Below are 16,483 nucleotides of genomic sequence, written 5' to 3' on the forward strand. Positions count from 1 at the left end.
TCCGGCTCTGGGTGGGTCGTAACTTCCCATCAAAGGTGTCTTAACACGCTCAGCCATCTTCCAGGTTTTTGGAATACCCAGCTGAAAACAAAAAAAGCCTTGTGTCTCCAGCTCTGTGGATTGCAGAGCCCAGAGCACAGGCTTTCCACGCGCCAGGAGAAGAATCCAATCTGCTCGGAAGCAGCGATAACAGAAAATTCCCTCCAGATAGAAATAAGCACGAGATCCTTCCACGGTGCAAACTTTTCCTATGGCAACAGCACCACAAAGATGTTGGAGCTGGAAGCTGGGGTTAATCAAGGAGACTCAATTGACTGTGGTGTGATCTGACCCACTGTTTTTAGGGTCCTGCTCCTCTGCACGTCACTGAACGATGCTGGTGAAGTTGGGGTGGGGGGAGAGGAAACCAGGCTTGCTGTCAGTAGAGTTGGCTTGGTAGAAACATCTTCCTCCTAAAAACAAGTTGTGGTTCTGGTTGCCAACATTTGTTTTGTCACATTTCTGAAAAGAAATTTGAGGGGTTTTTGTAGCATTCGCTTCCCGCTAGTGCTTTATATTTTTTTTTTTCCTTAAAAACAGAGGGGCGACACAAAACCTCGTTCATTTGTGCCAGCACCTCCCTGTAAGTGAGTAGCAAACCTGACTGGGGATTTCACAGGGTTTTAAAAAGCAAAAGGCTGTGGCCAGGCTCATTTTATTGTTTCATTTTGTTTTTAATCTGGTCCAAGGCCCCAGAACAGTGCCTGCCCATGGGGTTTTGCAGTGATGTCAGGGATGGGGATGTAACAGTCCAGGAGTGGACACAGGGCTGTGCAGGTGGCTCTTTGTCTCCCTCTCTTGGCTCTCTCAAGGCCACGTGGAGACTTATTTAAAATTATTATTATTATTATTTAAAATAATAATTATTATTTTGAATTATTGTTATTTAAAATAATAATAATAGTAATTATTATTATTTTAAATTATTATCTTAAATGAGCATGAGCCCGAATGCACACGGGTTCCACACTCACATTTTGGGTTGACCTCAGCTGTTGGTGAATTCACCCTCAATTCAGCAAATAGATTTCAAATGACGAGAAAAAAGGAAGAGAGGAGAGATGGAAATATCAAAGTGTTTTCATGTGAAATCAGGTGCTGAGCTCTTTCATTAGGGGTGGAGGTTGGTGGGTTTTTTAATTTGGTTTGGGGTTTGAGGTTGGCTTTGGGTGGCTTTTTTTTTTCTCGTTAGCTTGCAATTCAAGTTTTCAACCCGAAGCCAGAGAAGGATGGTTTGAAACCCAACTCCAACCTGACTGCAGGAGCTGCTGAGCTGCCTTTGACTTTATTTGGAGTGCTGGGCGCTAATCACTTTGAAGATCATAAATCTCACATCGTTTAAGCCTCTCCCCCAGTCTTTGTAGATGGCCTACATTTCAGGTCTGCTTCCCTCCCATGTTGTGCTCCAGGCGGGAAGAGAAGGGTGGAGTGACCTGGTTAGACCCCTTCCTTGCCTACCAATTCCCTGCCGTGGCTGCTCTCACCCTGCAAACGGGGAGGAGGGAAACTCTCTGCAGAGTTTGAGGTTTTCTTGCAGTTTGTGGGTCAGCCCTGTGCTTTATGAGAAAGCTCCTTCTGATCCCTCAGCCTATTTGGCAAACGTTTCTTTCCCCCCCCCTCCCCTCTTCAAACTCTCCTCCCACCTGGATGCAGCAGTAATTTGTATGTGAATGAGAGGGAAAAGGGTGTGTATGGAAAAAAAAGAGCATCTTCTGCCTTGCCTATCTGGTTTGGCTTTTCAGCCAGGGAGTCTAATGCTGGTTGTTTCCTGTTTATATCAAGGGAAATGCAAAGAGACAGTAATAAACTTTCACCTTCGCTGCTGGCAGCGTGGAGAGGGACATCTGCCTCCTGATGGTTTGGGATCCTGGCCAGAGCTGGGCAGGGACTGATCTGGGTAACCCTGAGAGCAGGGCTTGAGTTTTGCCAGGGAAAGGCATCGAGTGGGACCAGGAGAAGGGCTGGAAGTGTTGGAAAGGGAGCTTTCCCTGGCTGGAATGTGGTGATCCTCCCCAGGTGCTGCTGTGGTCTCACCAGGCTTGGTTTGGTTTAATTCCTGGTCTCCTCAGCGTTCAGCCTTTAGGAAATACTGGATGGTTTGTTTTTGTAGCTGGCTCTGAAGAGAGCTGTTCTGGAGAGCCAGGTGTCTGGAGCTAATCCCTGGGATAATACTGCCTTCTGGAATACACACAGGGAGCTGGGGCTGATGGTTTTGGGAGATGCCAGGGCTTGTGTGCCTGGTGGGAGTGTTGTAGCCCAGCACACAGGGCTGAGCATTGATCTGCAGCTGGAGGAGGAAAAGGCACAGCTGCTGAATCCCCGATGGCTTTTCCATCAGGGAAGTGGTGTGCAGGACCACTGACACAGCCTGGGTGCCAGGGAGGGAATGCAGGAGGGAATCTCTCCTTCCAGAGCAGGGAATGAGAGCTCCTCTCCAAGCCCTTCCTGCTCTCAAGCACTGAGCTGTTTTCAGTGCTGGGAGAGAGAACGTGTCCCTTTGGAAATAAAGCTGAAAGGTTTTGTGTGAGCTGTGCTGGCAGGGCTGAGCAGGATCTGCATGTGCTCCATATCCAAATATGCCATGCACTTTCATTCCAGCAAAAGGCTGACCCTTGCAAGACAGGCTGTCATTTGTTTATCAGACCTGTCATTACCATTAATCAGATCGATGTGAAGGTGCTCCTGCTGTGAGACCTGACAATATTTAAGACAGACAAGCAGGCACTGATGTCCTTGAGCAGGGCTCAGCACAGCTTCAGTTTTGCTGTTGGTTCTTTACTCCTGTTCTTTGTTTTCTTTGGTTTACACCAATCAGGGAATGTAATAAGGATAAATATCTCTTTCTAACAGGCTTCCTAGAAAGCCTTTTGAGCTGGGTCTGTTGAAGAATTCCCCCCTTCTAAAACCAGTGTGTTACTGCCCTGCTCTCTGCAAGAGGGTTCCCTTCCCTCAGGACCTCCTTGTCTAACTCTTCTCCCTGCTCTGACAGTCACTGTCCAAGGAAACTTCAACTTATTAATTTATGTGGGACTTTCAACAGTTGCTTTGAGGTAACAGGGTGGGTTATCTCAGGTCTTCACAGCCAATGTCCTGTAGACAAATGATGTGAGAAATTAAAGTGGGCCAGCTGCATCTGAGATCTGGAATCACTGGTGGCTCGTTTTTCAGTGCCATTAATAACGCTCTGACCTTGTTTGGTGCTTTCCACCCACACGTCTGAAGGCACTTTGCTAATGGATTTTAGCATCCCGGTGCCTCTGGAAGGTGGGGAGGTGTTTAGCCCTGTCCTACAGACACAGACTGGCTTTTCCCAAAGATGCTGAGCACTGTGACTGCAGTTGAAATCAGGGGATGCTTTATGGGACAGTTGCCTGTGGACATCGGGGTGTATTGAAATCCAGGGACCTGCTCCGTGGCAGAGCTGGGATATGGACTCTGATTCTCTGATTCATAGTCTTGTGCTCAACCACAGACAAGTTCTTCCTCCCCTCCATCCTTTTGAAGGTGGAAAGAAGGGCCTACCTTGCTGGGTAGTTTGTTATTAATATCTGGGATGCAAAACTCCCTGCAGATTTAATTTCGCTCCACCAGGGCTTCCCTCCCCCCGGGGATCTCTCTCACAGCTCTTCATTCCCACCTCCCCCTAATCTCATGTGCTCCCTGGATGTCATTTCTGTTCCTGCTTGGCTCTTCCCCGTGGGGAGTTCAGGTTTCAGTCTGCCCTCCAGATTTCCATCCCAGTCCTGCTTTGCCCTCCTCTCAAGGGGAGGTTCACATCCTGCTTCCTTCTCCCCTCTGGGGCTCAATTCAGATTTCACTCTCTCTTCTCTGCATTGCCCCGGGGGATCAGCCTAAGTCTTGCATCTGCTTTTCATCTCTTGAGCCTCCACTGGCTGGAAATCAGCCTGGCTGTCCCATCTGCCTTGACTGACACTGGATCTGAGCTGAGCACTGCCTTGACCTTTCCCTTTTGAAGTTTCCCTGCTCTGTCCTAGGAACAGACTGATTGCATAAATTTGTTTGTGTGCTGGTTCCTCATTGAAATGCAGCCCTTTGGGAAAGCATCAGAGAAAGCCCTGGCTGGAGGGAAAGTCCTCTGTGTCTATATATGGCCCTGCTTTGCTTAGGACAGATATGCAGAGGAACCCCTTCTTCAAGCTGGTTTTGTTCTGGCACTTTGCAGAGGCCCTCAGATGAGATTGCTGGGAATGAACTCCCAAAACAGGCCAGCAAGTCCCTGGGGAAGCTTATGGGGGAAAGGGGGGATGGGATTAAGAGCAAGGATTTGGTTCTTTTATTTTTTTTTTTCTCAAGAGGTGGATTGAAACCACTGGACTAATTTTAGGCCAGCCAATAAGAGCTGACAACAACCCAGAGCTGGCTGGATTCTGTCTGCTCCTTAGGATCCAGCTGCAGTGCGTTCCCAAACTCCTCCTTTCCTGCTTCTAAAGAGCAACCTGCATTTATAAGGTAATTCTTACACCTGTTGCCTTGGTCCACTGGCAAAATATCCTGTACAGCTCTTTCAAATCTGTCTTGGAGATGAGGGAGAGGCGGATCTTCCCTTTGTGCTCATTCCCTGCTCCAGCTGGGCTCCAGCCATCCTTTGGGAAGTGTTTTCTAGGCTCACAGGGGACAAGCCCTAGTTTCATGGACCTGTCTAAAGGGCCATAACACTTGTTTCCACAATAGAAACTCAGCCCAGGGCATGTGGTTGTCACTGCCCAGCCAGTGCTGAGGTTGCCCAGCACCTTTTTGGGTGGTGAGTCGCACGAGCTGCTGTGCAGGGCTCTGACTCTGCTGCAGTCCTGGGCAATGAGGAGAGGACTCCGAGTTCTTGAAGGCCTTTCATCTGGTGAGCTCCAAGAACTCAATCACAGCCCTGCACCACCCAGCCAGGGTGGGGCCCCGCACCCGTTCTGCAGAAGGGCAAGTCATAGCACACGGAGGTGAAGGCGATGGCTTCCAAGCAAGGCCTCTAATTTGGGAAGCCTGACACCAGAGTGCACCTTTCTCTCTTCCCAGAGGTGCTGATCTGCTCCCTGTGAAATCAGAGGGCTGAACCGAGGGGTTCAGAGTCAGATGGTGGCTTTATCCAGCAAGGAGCCCTCCTGCCCTGCTTCCCCAACACGTGGAGGTTGCCCAGAACCTCCAAGTTGGAGCAGAGAGCTGGCTCTGAGCTTCCCCTTCCCCTCGGTCACCAGACTTCATCCCCTTCACCCAAAGCTGATCTTTCTCACTCTCCCTTTCTTGTTTAATTATATTACTTAGTGTATTTAATGCAATCCCTCTAGCTGCTCTTCTCGTGTCCCAGTTCCCTGGGGCACAGCAACTGGTGCCAAAACTACCATGAACCAATGAGAGGGACCTGTGGGGCTGGGCTGGGGCCAGCCCCAGTCACGGGAGCCGTCTGATTCCAAGTTAATTCCTTACAAACGTGGGATGGGGTGGGAAGTGCCTTACTGCCAGGGGCTGCCTGGCTGGACACTGCTCTGCTCATCTCCCAGGTGACTAATCCAGGGAAATCTGTACTGCACAGCAGTGCCAGGTATTTGGATTTGTCACTGGTTGGTAGCCAGAAGGCACAGAGAGTCCAGAACAAACACAGTTCCCTCCCTGTAGACAAGAGATCCGTGGAAGGAGGGAATTTTTCACGCAGGGAATCTGAAGAACTATTAAGGGAAGGGTCAGATTCTGGCCATAGGAAAAACAGAATAAGGCAACTTCGCTGCTGGCTTCAACAGGGACATGCTGAGGCTCCAGGGAACCTGTGTGAGCATGCAGGAGGCCATGGGAGAATCCATGGAGCCTGGTGAAATCACATTGATAAGGAAAGGGGCAGGGGTGCAGCCCAGGGTGGGAGCAGAGCAGATAAGCACAAAGGTGTAGGCAGAGGTGGAGTTTCTGGAGAGCTTTGGGAGTTGGGCAAGTGGAAGTGGGAGAGATGCAGGGAGCAGTGCTGCAACGGCATGGGAAGGTTGGGGCAGGAGGGCAGGGATGAGGGATGAGGGTGGCTGGGCAGGTGAGTCCTGGAATGGAGACAGGAGAGGAATGACAACCTTAATGGTGGTAAAATTGTTTTCCCTGCTTTGACTGGAGGTTCTCACCGCTCTGACCAAAAAAATGGCACCTTCCCCTCCTTGTTTTTAAAATACTTCCAATTTGGCAAGTCCACAGGCCTTGGCAGGGAAGGTACCACGTGCCTGGGTACCAACAGCAAGAGTGGAGATGCTCTAAGTGGTTGCTTTTCAGTACTTTTTTACCAGTTCTGTGCTCCCTGAGCACAGGTCACCTTGTGAAATCACTCCCCAGCCTCTTGCAGGGGCTGTGGGGAGCAGCCCTTGGTCAGGATTCTCCCACCTGAACAACTGTTGATGGGAGTTTGGCTGTTCCAGGGCAGGTGTTCTTCCCACCTCCGGTTTTGGTTCTCCTCTCCCTCACCCAGCACCTGCTTTTGAAGCCACATGTGATCGTTTGAGGTTTATCCTTCAGCACAGAGGGGTGACTTCTCCCTCTCTTCCCTGTTTGTTTAAAAGCAAAAATCCCAGGGAAATGCTGCATCAGCCCGTCAATGCAAAGCTGTGTGTGCTTCTGTTTATTTTCCTTTGTGAACCATGTAAACTCTGAAAGTTTTGGTTTCCCACCCCCACTTTTACACCAGCACAACTATTAACAGCCAGAGCTGAAGCTCAGAGGACAAACCATATCAAATCAGGTTAATAAACTCCAAGGCCTGGTGTAACTGTGCTGCAGGTGTGTTGAGGTTAGGGATTATATATTAGTTTTTCAGTGTGCTGTCACGGCTGAGTTTTAGGACGCAGCCTGTTAGGAATTCGGCATGGGATTAACTCCCTTCCTGTCATGCTGACAGCTTCCAAAAATCCCCAGCCTTCAGTGTGACATAAATGTTAAAGGTGAATATCGTGGCATCGCCATAAAGATCCTCTGCCTCCTCCCTTCCCGGGTGTCTGTTAAGCCCTACGTGCAGGATAGTACATGTGGAAATAGTAATTGCAAGCCCATTATTATTATTATTATTGCCATAATTTCTTATTAGTGTGTTTTTTATTTTATGGTGCCCACGTGTGCAGGTTAATTCGCTGCAGCGCGCTTACGCCATCGGAAGGTGGGAAGGCTCAGCGAGCTGCAACAGCCTCACAGCCAGCTCTGAGACCTGTTTCCAGCGTAAAACTTCCTCCCCTGGCTTCAGGCGAATGGTTTTGGGGCAGCTCCAGGCAGTGCTGATGTGTTGAAGGGCGTTTTTGGGGTGACTCAGCCCCGGAAGAGCCGCGCTGTTGCTTTTCAGCAAGGGGCAGGTGGTTCAGACCCTCTGTGTGCACCTGATCCTCTTCCCTCCGCACCATCCCTTCCCTCTGGAGGGAGGGATGTGAGTAACTCAGGCTCTTAAACAGCTGTGAGTTGCTGACTGTGAGATAAGCCAGATACAGAGGCAGATAAATGTGTTTCAAAGAGGTTACTGCCTAAACAGAAACATCACAACAAATAGGGTTGTCTCCAATCTCGCACTCACGGCCGCAGCTCCTGGCTAATAACTGCTGCTGGAGGAGCTCAGCTGGCATGGCTGTAAGGGCCTCACTCTGCCAGGGCACGGACACCCCTGAGCTGGATTTTGGGAGAGCACTGGAGGCTCTGGGGGCTGGGTCAGTGGCTCCCACCGTGGCGAGGAGGGCGATGGAGCCGTGCCTGCCTTACTGCAAAGCTCATCCTCACGAGGAGGTGCTGCATTTTGGGGCTGCACTCAGCTTCTTAGGGAGAAGTTCTTTACAGAAGTGGTCAGAAATTGGAGTTTAAGTGATCAGACATTGGAATTTAAGTGATCAGACACTGGAATGGGCTGCCCAGGGAGGTGGTGGAGTCACTGTCCCTGGAGGTGTGTAAGAAGACACTGGATGTGGCATCAGTGCCATGGTCTGGGTGACAAGGTGGTGCTGGGTCCAAGGTTGGACTGGGTGATCTCAGAGGTCTTTTCCAGCTTGGTTGATTCTGTGATTCTGTGCTTTTGGTGCCTGATAGAGGAGGAAACCCAGCTGAGATTACCCGTGAGCCTAAACTGGGTTTATACAGAGAGTCTTGCCCACCCAGTGGGGTCTGACCATCAGTCCACCAACTCAAACGTCCTTGTGAAGGTTATCACCTTCCCGTGGTGCCATCAGACCTTCTGAGGTGAATCTTTCCAACTTCCTGCCTTTTTTCTGCTCTGCAATATGTCTGCAGGATGTTTTCATGAGCCGAACGTTTGCCAGAAGTTCACAGATCAGTTACAAAACAGATGTACTTGTCTTTCTTTTTTTTTTTTTTTCCTCTCCCCTTCTTCCTACTGGTAAGGAAGAGTTTGTGCAGTAATTGCAGGCAGGTTGGGAGATGTTTTCTTCATAATTCTCCTTCTTATGAAATGTTTATGAAACACCTTCCACAAATCAGTTACGCAAGAAAGCTCAGGAGCTTTGATCATTTTCCATCACCCTCAATATGTTTCTTAGTTTGTTTTGCTTTTTGTTTTTGTGTTTAGGCCAGAGATAGGTAAGAAACCATCCATCCTTGCCCAGGCCCAGCAGATGTTCAAGCCAACTGTGGAAGGGACCCTCTCTACCCTGTCACCCTTCCTGTGTTTTTCTCTGGGATCGCTCGGGGGCAGCTGCCCCTGTTTTAGGGCTGTGAAAACATCCACTTGAGATTTGCAAGTGTGATTCCTTTCCTATCCCTGTGCTCCCGTGCCACCACCTGCCGTTACCTGCTCCAGAGGAGCTGGAAGCTGCTCCCAGCCCTGCCTGGGGGCTCCCCTCCAGCCCCAAAGGGAGGATGAAGGTGGCTGTAAATTCACAGCCAAGAGCCCAGGCCCCTTTCCTCACCCCCTGGCAGGGTGTGTTTGCAGGGCACTGCTTGGTCCTGTTCATTTGTCATGGAATCATGGAATGGTTTGCGTTGGAAGGGGCCTTGAAGGTCATCTCTCTCCAGTCTCCCATCCACGGGCAGGGAACCTTCCTCTAAACCAGCTTGCTTTCCTTACACACTGTTATTTCCCCAAGTAAAATTCAATGGGAACGAACTCAGACTTGCTCTCAGTGACCTCTTGTTCCCCATTTCCCATCTGTCATGATGGTCATGGAAAACCAAAGTCCTGAGCAATCCCAGTGGGATTTAGTCCCAGTTTTAACCAAACCAGTGTTGCTCACTTGCAGTGTTTCACAGTCCTCATCAAATGAGGTGATTCTGTGGTAATTTCAACCTTTTTATTTATTTTTTTTCTTCCAGTTCCTTAATGAAAACTCTTCCCATATTTGCAGGCATTTTTTTCTCCAAATACGAGGCTCACGCACTGGGAAAGGAGGAGGCAACTCCTCCCCTCGTTTTATTAATTTGAAATTCACATTATTTTATACGGGAGTCTCATGATATCGAGCGGCCTCGCCCACAATGTGTGTGGTTTTTTGGGGTTTTTGGGGTTGGGGTTTTTTTTTGGTGATATTGCCGGTTTAGCCAGGGAAAAAAAAAAACCCGAAGGTGCGGGATTTGCATAAAACCATCCCAAAAGTTTTGGATATGCCCCCAACTCCTGCTAGCGAACAATTAGCCAGCTGCAGGCCTGGTGGGGAGAGGAAGAGGAGGGAGAGGTAAATTTGAGCCTAAACCCGATGGAAATGGGTGCAGGGGGGGAGAAGGATTTGTCAAGAACCCGCAGGTTCCCGCCCACTGCGCAGGAGGGAGCCAGAGAATTCCAGGGACGGGGGAAGGAGCAGTGGGAGATGTTGTTGTTTTTAAATCGGGAACCGGTCCTTTGCCAAACCCACCTCCCGTTCCCATCTTGTGCGATGCCGGGGTGCAGCTACACACCCCTTTCTCCCTGGAACGGGGCCAGATCGTCCCGCTTGGCAGCTGGAAAAATTGATTTCAGTTTGGAAATGGCTCGTGCGCCTTCAACACCCCGCTCCCATCGGGATCGGAACTCAGGCGGGACCCGGCGCCTCGTTCTCTAAGACCTGGAAGACTTTATTTTTTTGGGGGGACTGGTTGTTTATTTTGGGGGACTGGTTGTTTTTTTTTTTTTTGGGGGGGACTGGTTGTTTTTTTTGGAGGACTGCGTGGCGTGAGACACAACACACACGTGAACTGCAAGCGAAATTATTGATTTTTTAAATTATTATTATTATTTATATTTTTTCCTTTTTTAAATTTTTTTAAAATTTTTTTTTTTTGGCTTCTTTTTAATGCGCCCTCAGAAAGGAAAAACATCCATAAATCCGCTTTGCCTGCAATGACCGGATGGCTCAGGGTGTGTTCTCCTGAACCTTTTGTGTATCCTTCACTGATTTAGACACTATCACTTGATAGTGATCAAGAAGATCTTTCCATCCTTTTCTTTTTTTTTCCCCGCCAGGCTAAAAGAGGGATGATCATGCCAACCTGAAAGGTAGGAAAGAGCTGGAATTCGCAGCGTGTCTGCCCCTTGTTGCAAGGAGCTGGGCTTATTGCAAAACTAGTTTCGGCAGTGGCCAGAGCTGTAGCTGTAATGAAAGGGGGTGTTGTAATCACCTTCCCTTCCAAAATGCAGAGGGGAATGTTGCAGCTCCCTGCTCTGGAGCTCTGAAGCCTCTTGTGGTCCCATTTTCCTCTCCTGTGGAGGTCGGTCAGGGGTTGGACTTGACGATCTTGGAGGTCTTTTCCAGCCTGTGTCTTTGTTTGCTGCCGTCAGATGGGGAGAAGAACGTCCCCTGAGCCAAAACATCTTGGGATGTTGTTTTTAAGGCTGAAATTCTTGTCCCCCTCTGCTGGTGGGAGGTTGTACGGCCTGAAGGCCCCATCAGTTGGAGAAAGCCCCCTGCGAGGTGACCCTCCCCATCTCTGGGGGGGTGAGAGGCTTGGGAGTAATTTGGTGGCAGATGGAGGGGGTTAATCCCACCAGGCAGGGAGAGTCTGCAGTGCTGAGCCCACGGACAGGGGTTTCAAAACCTGTCCTCTCTGGTGTCCTCCTGGTTTTCCCAGTTTGTGGCAACTTGAATGGGACTCATGGTCTGAGCCTTGTTCCTGGAGTCTTCTTGCTTGGGAGAAACTTGAGCTGAAGTTTCCTTGACTCTTCCCTTAGATAAAGAGTGTTCTGAGAGTTCTCTAGGACTTCTCTGCCTCCTGTGCATAGACACTCCTCGCACAGCTTTCAGGAATGAACCTAAAAGCCTCTAAAATCTGCCCTCCCTCCTGTCCCAGTCAGCATTACCAAAGGATTTCAGCAAGTACAAAGTGATGTAACAGGTTATTATTATTATCTTTTAACAAATTTGTATTTTTAAATGGAGTAGCGATGCTAGAAATGAACATGGAGACTGAGGAATAAGCCAGAAACAAGGATTTGCTGCTGGTCCTTGGGCAAATTCATCTCTTAAGAATGTCGACACAGAAATTGAGATTTTTTTTTTTTTTTTTCCTTGTAGACAAGAACCTTTCCTGAACATTCAGGCAGCTCAAAATGACCACTGGACAAAGGGCTGACTTCTGTGCAGTTTTCCATTTCTTTTTCCACAGCTTGTTGTAACTAAGGAAGCAGATTTTTGTATTTTTTTTCCCCTTAAAACTTCTTGGTTGGTTTTTTTTTTTTTTTTGGTAGAAGCAAAGCAAATGCATTTGGTGCCTGGAGTGCTGCATTTTCAAGACTGGAAGATTACTGTGCTTTTTTTGAGGTCTCTCACTTTGTGACCTTTCCTTTCCCATCCCCTTGTGCTGTTCTCTGCAGAACAGAATGAGAGGTTCTCCAAGGCCAGCCCTGCCAGGGGGGTGTGAGTCGTGATCTGTGAAGGGGAATTGCTTCTTGTCTTCCTTAGAACTCCACAAAATGCCTTAAACCTTGCACTTGGCTGCTTCCTAAAGTGTTTCAATGGGTGGGTTTTAATTGAGCAAACTGCCCTTGGCTCGGCAGAGCAGGAGGACTCTGTCCGTGGGATGAGGTGGGGAATGACCCTGCCTGTCAGCCATGGAAGCAGCCGGTCCTGACCCTCAAATTTCCCCGAAAGGAGCCTCTTTTAGACCCCTTCCAGCCTAATTCTGCAGTGGCTTTGCTCTTTTTTTTCAGATTAAAACCGAAGACCTCAGCGACTCCCTGCAGTCTGCCATCCCCCCTAGGTCAGGGCACCTCGTGCAGGGCTCATCAATGATGCCTGGAAGCCAAATTGCAGGGGTGAGTGACTGGGCTGCTCCAGGGATCCACCAGGAGACCTTTGCCAAACCCCCTTGGACACTGGCACTTCCCCTTTGGACCTGTGTCGCTAAAATTCAGCTTCCTCCTCAGCCTTCCTTGTCTGCAGGTGGATTCTAAGGCAGGCTGGACACATCCTTGGATGGGATTTCCTCTGAGGGTTTGCTAAGCAGGCAAACCACACCATGGTCAGGAAAAACCTTGAATTGGAAATAACTGGAGGCTGAGACAACACCAAGGAGAAGTGTCAGATGTGTTTGCTCTGCTCTTCCTCATTCATGAGTGTCTGGTTAATGCCATTGTTGCAGATAACATTCTAGGATAGATTAACTCTTAATCTCGACCAGTAGCCTTGAATGTGTTGCCTCAAATTGATTTACACCACAGAAGAAATTAATTCCTCGAGAGGAATTCTTTTTTTTCCTAGGGTAAAAAATTGGAATTTAGCACTTAACCCTTGTTAAATTCTAGGAGGAGCTGGATGCCAGAAGGCCACACAGATGCTCAGTAATCTCTTCCCTCATTTTTTCACGGGGTATTCAGAGCCATTATACAATTTAGGGACTCTTCATTTCCCCCCAGAATTCACAACAGTGCTGTGGAAAGCAAGCTCTGGGTGTTGGTGAGATGGGACAGTCTGCTGCAATTTGCTGTGTAATTTTAGGGAGTTCACTCCCTGAAAACGCATTATCTGGAAGAAGCTGAAATCCAGGAGGTTTCACTGCTCCTTCTAACAACCAGGGCTTGATTGCCTCAAAAATATAATTTCCAAGAGCGAATTTTTTTTCATGTAAAAGCAGAGTTCTCCACGGGGGTGTCTGTGTGTGTGCACAGAATTCCTCTCGTACAGTTGGAACCTTCAGATCCTGCAGCACCTCTGCATCTGTGGCTCTCAAATTACCCAAATCCAGTGTGTTGGCAGTTCAGTGAAGAGTGTGAAGGGGGTCAAGGAGAGATGTTTCCCCAGTTTTACTGTTCCCTTTGCTTTTTCCCCGTAGGATATGAGCTCCCTCCACACCCTGCAGCAGCTGGTGTTGCTTCCTGGGCACATGCAGTCAGTTCCCCAATTTCTTCTGTCCCAGTCTCAGGCAGGACAACAAGGTAAGAGCCATAAAAGCCCAAATGGGCATCGTTATAAGCAGATAAATATCTAGGAAAAAACCTCTCTTCCCAAAGAGTGTTGCTTTTAACCAGCCCGTTGGGTTTTCCCAGCTGGTACCCGATGCTTCCCACCCATCCCGGGCTGTTCCCACGCCGGGGATGATCCCAGATCCATGTGGAAGGGTCCAGGCCTGGAGATGCTCCTGGCACCTGGCGCCTTGTGCGCTCCAAGAGTGCCACCTTGGGGCCAGGCTGAATTCCCACCGGGAATTCGGGACAGCGGCCGGTTTCCAGCAACGCAGCAAGGAGCTGCTGCCTGGGGAGCAATCCCAGCCTGCCTGGGCTCCCTCCCGCTCTTCGGCTCTCCCAGAAAACCGAGCAGAGGTTGAGCTGATCTGGGGAAGGACCTTGGAGGGAGGTAAATCCCGGGAAGGAGCTGCAGGGCAGCGCTGGCAGGAGAACGAGCAGGTCTGACCCCGCCAGGAGCAAGCTGGGGAGGAGAGAGAGAGCTCTGGAGCTGCCGTGGGGCAGGAGAGATCCAACTGCTGCTGGAACACGGCTCCGGGAAAGGACTGAGGGCTGGACCCGGCACTGGAGAAAGTCCCTGTGGCCCTGGTTTTCCCCCTGATGTTTTTTATGGCGTTTCTCCAGGGATGCAGACGTGCCAGGGAGACAGATGTGGGCTTTGATCCATCACCCCACAGACACAAAGTGATTTAGGTCCTTGGCTTGTATTTTTGATTTAGTCCAGCGCAGAGCTCGCTCTGTCTGAACCAAAATTCAGAATGAAACCCTTAAATCTCTGCAGCTCAAATCCACTGGTACATAGCCTGTGTGTAGGCAAATGGGAATTTTATTTCTTATTGGCAGCACATAAACTCTTCTCTCTGCCAAGTGACGCTGAGTGATGTATAAAGGAACTATTTGATGTGTATTTACTAATAATCTTGAATATAGTTTGTTTGAAATAGGGTCAGGACAATCTGTTGCTTGCTGCCTGCTTTTATTTGGGTATAATAAATATATTATACTTCAAAGCAAAAACTTGCTGCCTTTTATAGATTAGAATTTCTTCTGTTCAGTGACTTTTTTGGCAGCTTTAACCCCCCACAGACGGCCACTTGTTTGGCTGTGACTCCTTCCAGTTCCAGACTTGCTCAAGACTGGATTTTTTTGGCCAGGAGCTGGATTTTTGTGCAGGAGCACTTGCATCTGCATAAGTGATTGCCAGGTTTTAATGATCCTTTGCTGTGTCCATGCACAGCCACTGGGGAGTGAAAGGGAAGGCACAGCTTGGTTTTGTGGAATTAGTTCTTTGGTGCAGACACAGGGGGAGTTTTCTTCCTGCTGAAGAGATGCACAAAATATTCCTGAAGTTGTCCCTGGAGCCATCAGGGGAACACCCTCAGTGTTTCCTGAGTTCTGACTGATGGACAAATCAATCCATGGATTTTATGGCCAAAGGGGCTCAGCCTTTCCAAGGATTTCAGTGCAGGTTTTCTGTTTTAAAGCCGATTTTAAGCCAGAGAAACTCCCAGCTCTGGTTCCTCGTGCCCTGATGTGATTCCCTGTGCAGCCCTGCGAGCTCCGTGCTCTGAAGGTGGGAACGAGCAGCCAGGGAGATGCTGGGAATGCTGTCAGTCAAAATATTGCTGCTGAAGTCTTCATCTTGTGCAAAGAGCCTCAATCTCCTCAGCTGTCAGACCGGTGATTCCTGAATCCAGCCCATAATTTTCATTTGAGCTCCAGCTCAGCTTTCACCGGGGTGTTCAATCATGATTTTAAAGACTCCAAATGACAGAGCATCTGCCATGTCCCTAGGCAAGCCATTCCTGTGATTAATTACCTGCTCTGTTAAAAATGTGCACCTCATTACCAGCCTGCATTTGAAATTCAAAGTTGTTCCAGCGTTAGGGAAGGCTCATTGAAACCCCAACCTAAATAAATAAAGGGGACAGTGCACATCAGGGCTAAATTAAACAAGAAAAGGCAGAAAAAGAGAAAGGGGGAGAGATTGATTCTGGAGATTATCTGTTTTCCTATTTATTAACAGAAGTCCATAAATTTCTCTGGATTTCCCTGTAATTGTCAGTTAAAATCAATTAAATATATTGAGTCTTTCAAGAGAGGTGATAAATCCTCACTACATTCCATAGGTTTCACTCACAATGGACTTGATCCAAACTAAATTTCTAGGGAACTACACAACTTAGTCCTGTAGGACATTCCCTGTAAGAGATATGGGCTTGTACTTGGCAGTTTGTCAGCTAAACAATTACACAGGCTCCATAAATACTAGTTTTTGTTGGGTTTATAGATTTCCCTTCCTTTTTCCCTTTCATCATTTTCGTGCCAGTTCATATATTCCGAAAGGAATTCAATTTATATGAAATACAGTAGGGTAGAAAAGAAAGGGTCAGAGGGCTTCAAAATGACACTTGAAAATGAAATGTGTAATAGAAAGCAGAGTGGGAGGGCTCATGAGATTAACTGTAGGATCAGGGGGTTTTTTTTTTAGCAAGATCAAGTGGCTGAAAGTTGGGAGTCAGAAGAGCTTATGTTGGAAATAAGATGTACATTTTTCTAACAGCTACAATGATTAAGCACTGGGAGAGATCCCCATGAAGGATGGAGTGACTTCTCTGCTGCTTGGCACCTAAAATCAAAGTCAGAGTTCTATAAAAAGCTCTGGTTCAGCCTTAGGGTAATGAGCTCCACACAGGGATCAGTAGATGAGACATTTTACTTATATAATTATTGTAATAATCCCTTTCAGGCTTAAGAGCCACGAGAAGAACCTTTTCTTTCTCCTGATCCAGCTCAGAGCCAGACCACTTTGGTAATGGCTGAAATTCCTGTATTTTGAGCGAGAACTAATTAATGGAGCTGAACACCCAGAGCTCCACGAGCCTTTTCTGGGCAGGGATGTTGAGCTGATGAAGGAGCTGCTCTGACCAGACGTGTCTCCTTTTTCTCTCCTCAGCTTTGCAGCCAAACCTCCTCTCCTTCCCTCAGCAGCAGGGCAGCCTCCTCCTCTCCCAGCCAGGACCCAGCCTGGCATCACAGGTAACCCCCACCCACAGGGTGCTGCTCCATGGAGAGAAAATTGGGGGTTTTCCTGTCGTTGTGCCTCTGAACATG

At 48.6% G+C, this 16,483-nt stretch overlaps 1 protein-coding gene across 1 annotated transcript in view; it reads left to right on the forward strand.

Annotated features, from left to right (window-relative positions):
- The window catches only part of POU2F3 (POU class 2 homeobox 3), a 41,019-nt gene that overhangs the window by 17,561 nt on the left and 6,975 nt on the right, over positions 1–16,483 (forward strand). The window contains exons 5-7 of the mRNA XM_017809513.1: positions 12,119–12,223; positions 13,240–13,342; positions 16,326–16,408. Of these exons, the coding sequence (XP_017665002.1) occupies positions 12,119–12,223; positions 13,240–13,342; positions 16,326–16,408 (291 nt within the window). The remainder of the gene's footprint in view (positions 1–12,118; positions 12,224–13,239; positions 13,343–16,325; positions 16,409–16,483) is intronic.

This window comes from Lepidothrix coronata, unplaced genomic scaffold (genome assembly GCF_001604755.1).
Source record: "Lepidothrix coronata isolate B3197 unplaced genomic scaffold, Lepidothrix_coronata-1.0 Scaffold27, whole genome shotgun sequence".
NCBI classification, from domain to species: Eukaryota; Metazoa; Chordata; class Aves; order Passeriformes; family Pipridae; genus Lepidothrix; species Lepidothrix coronata.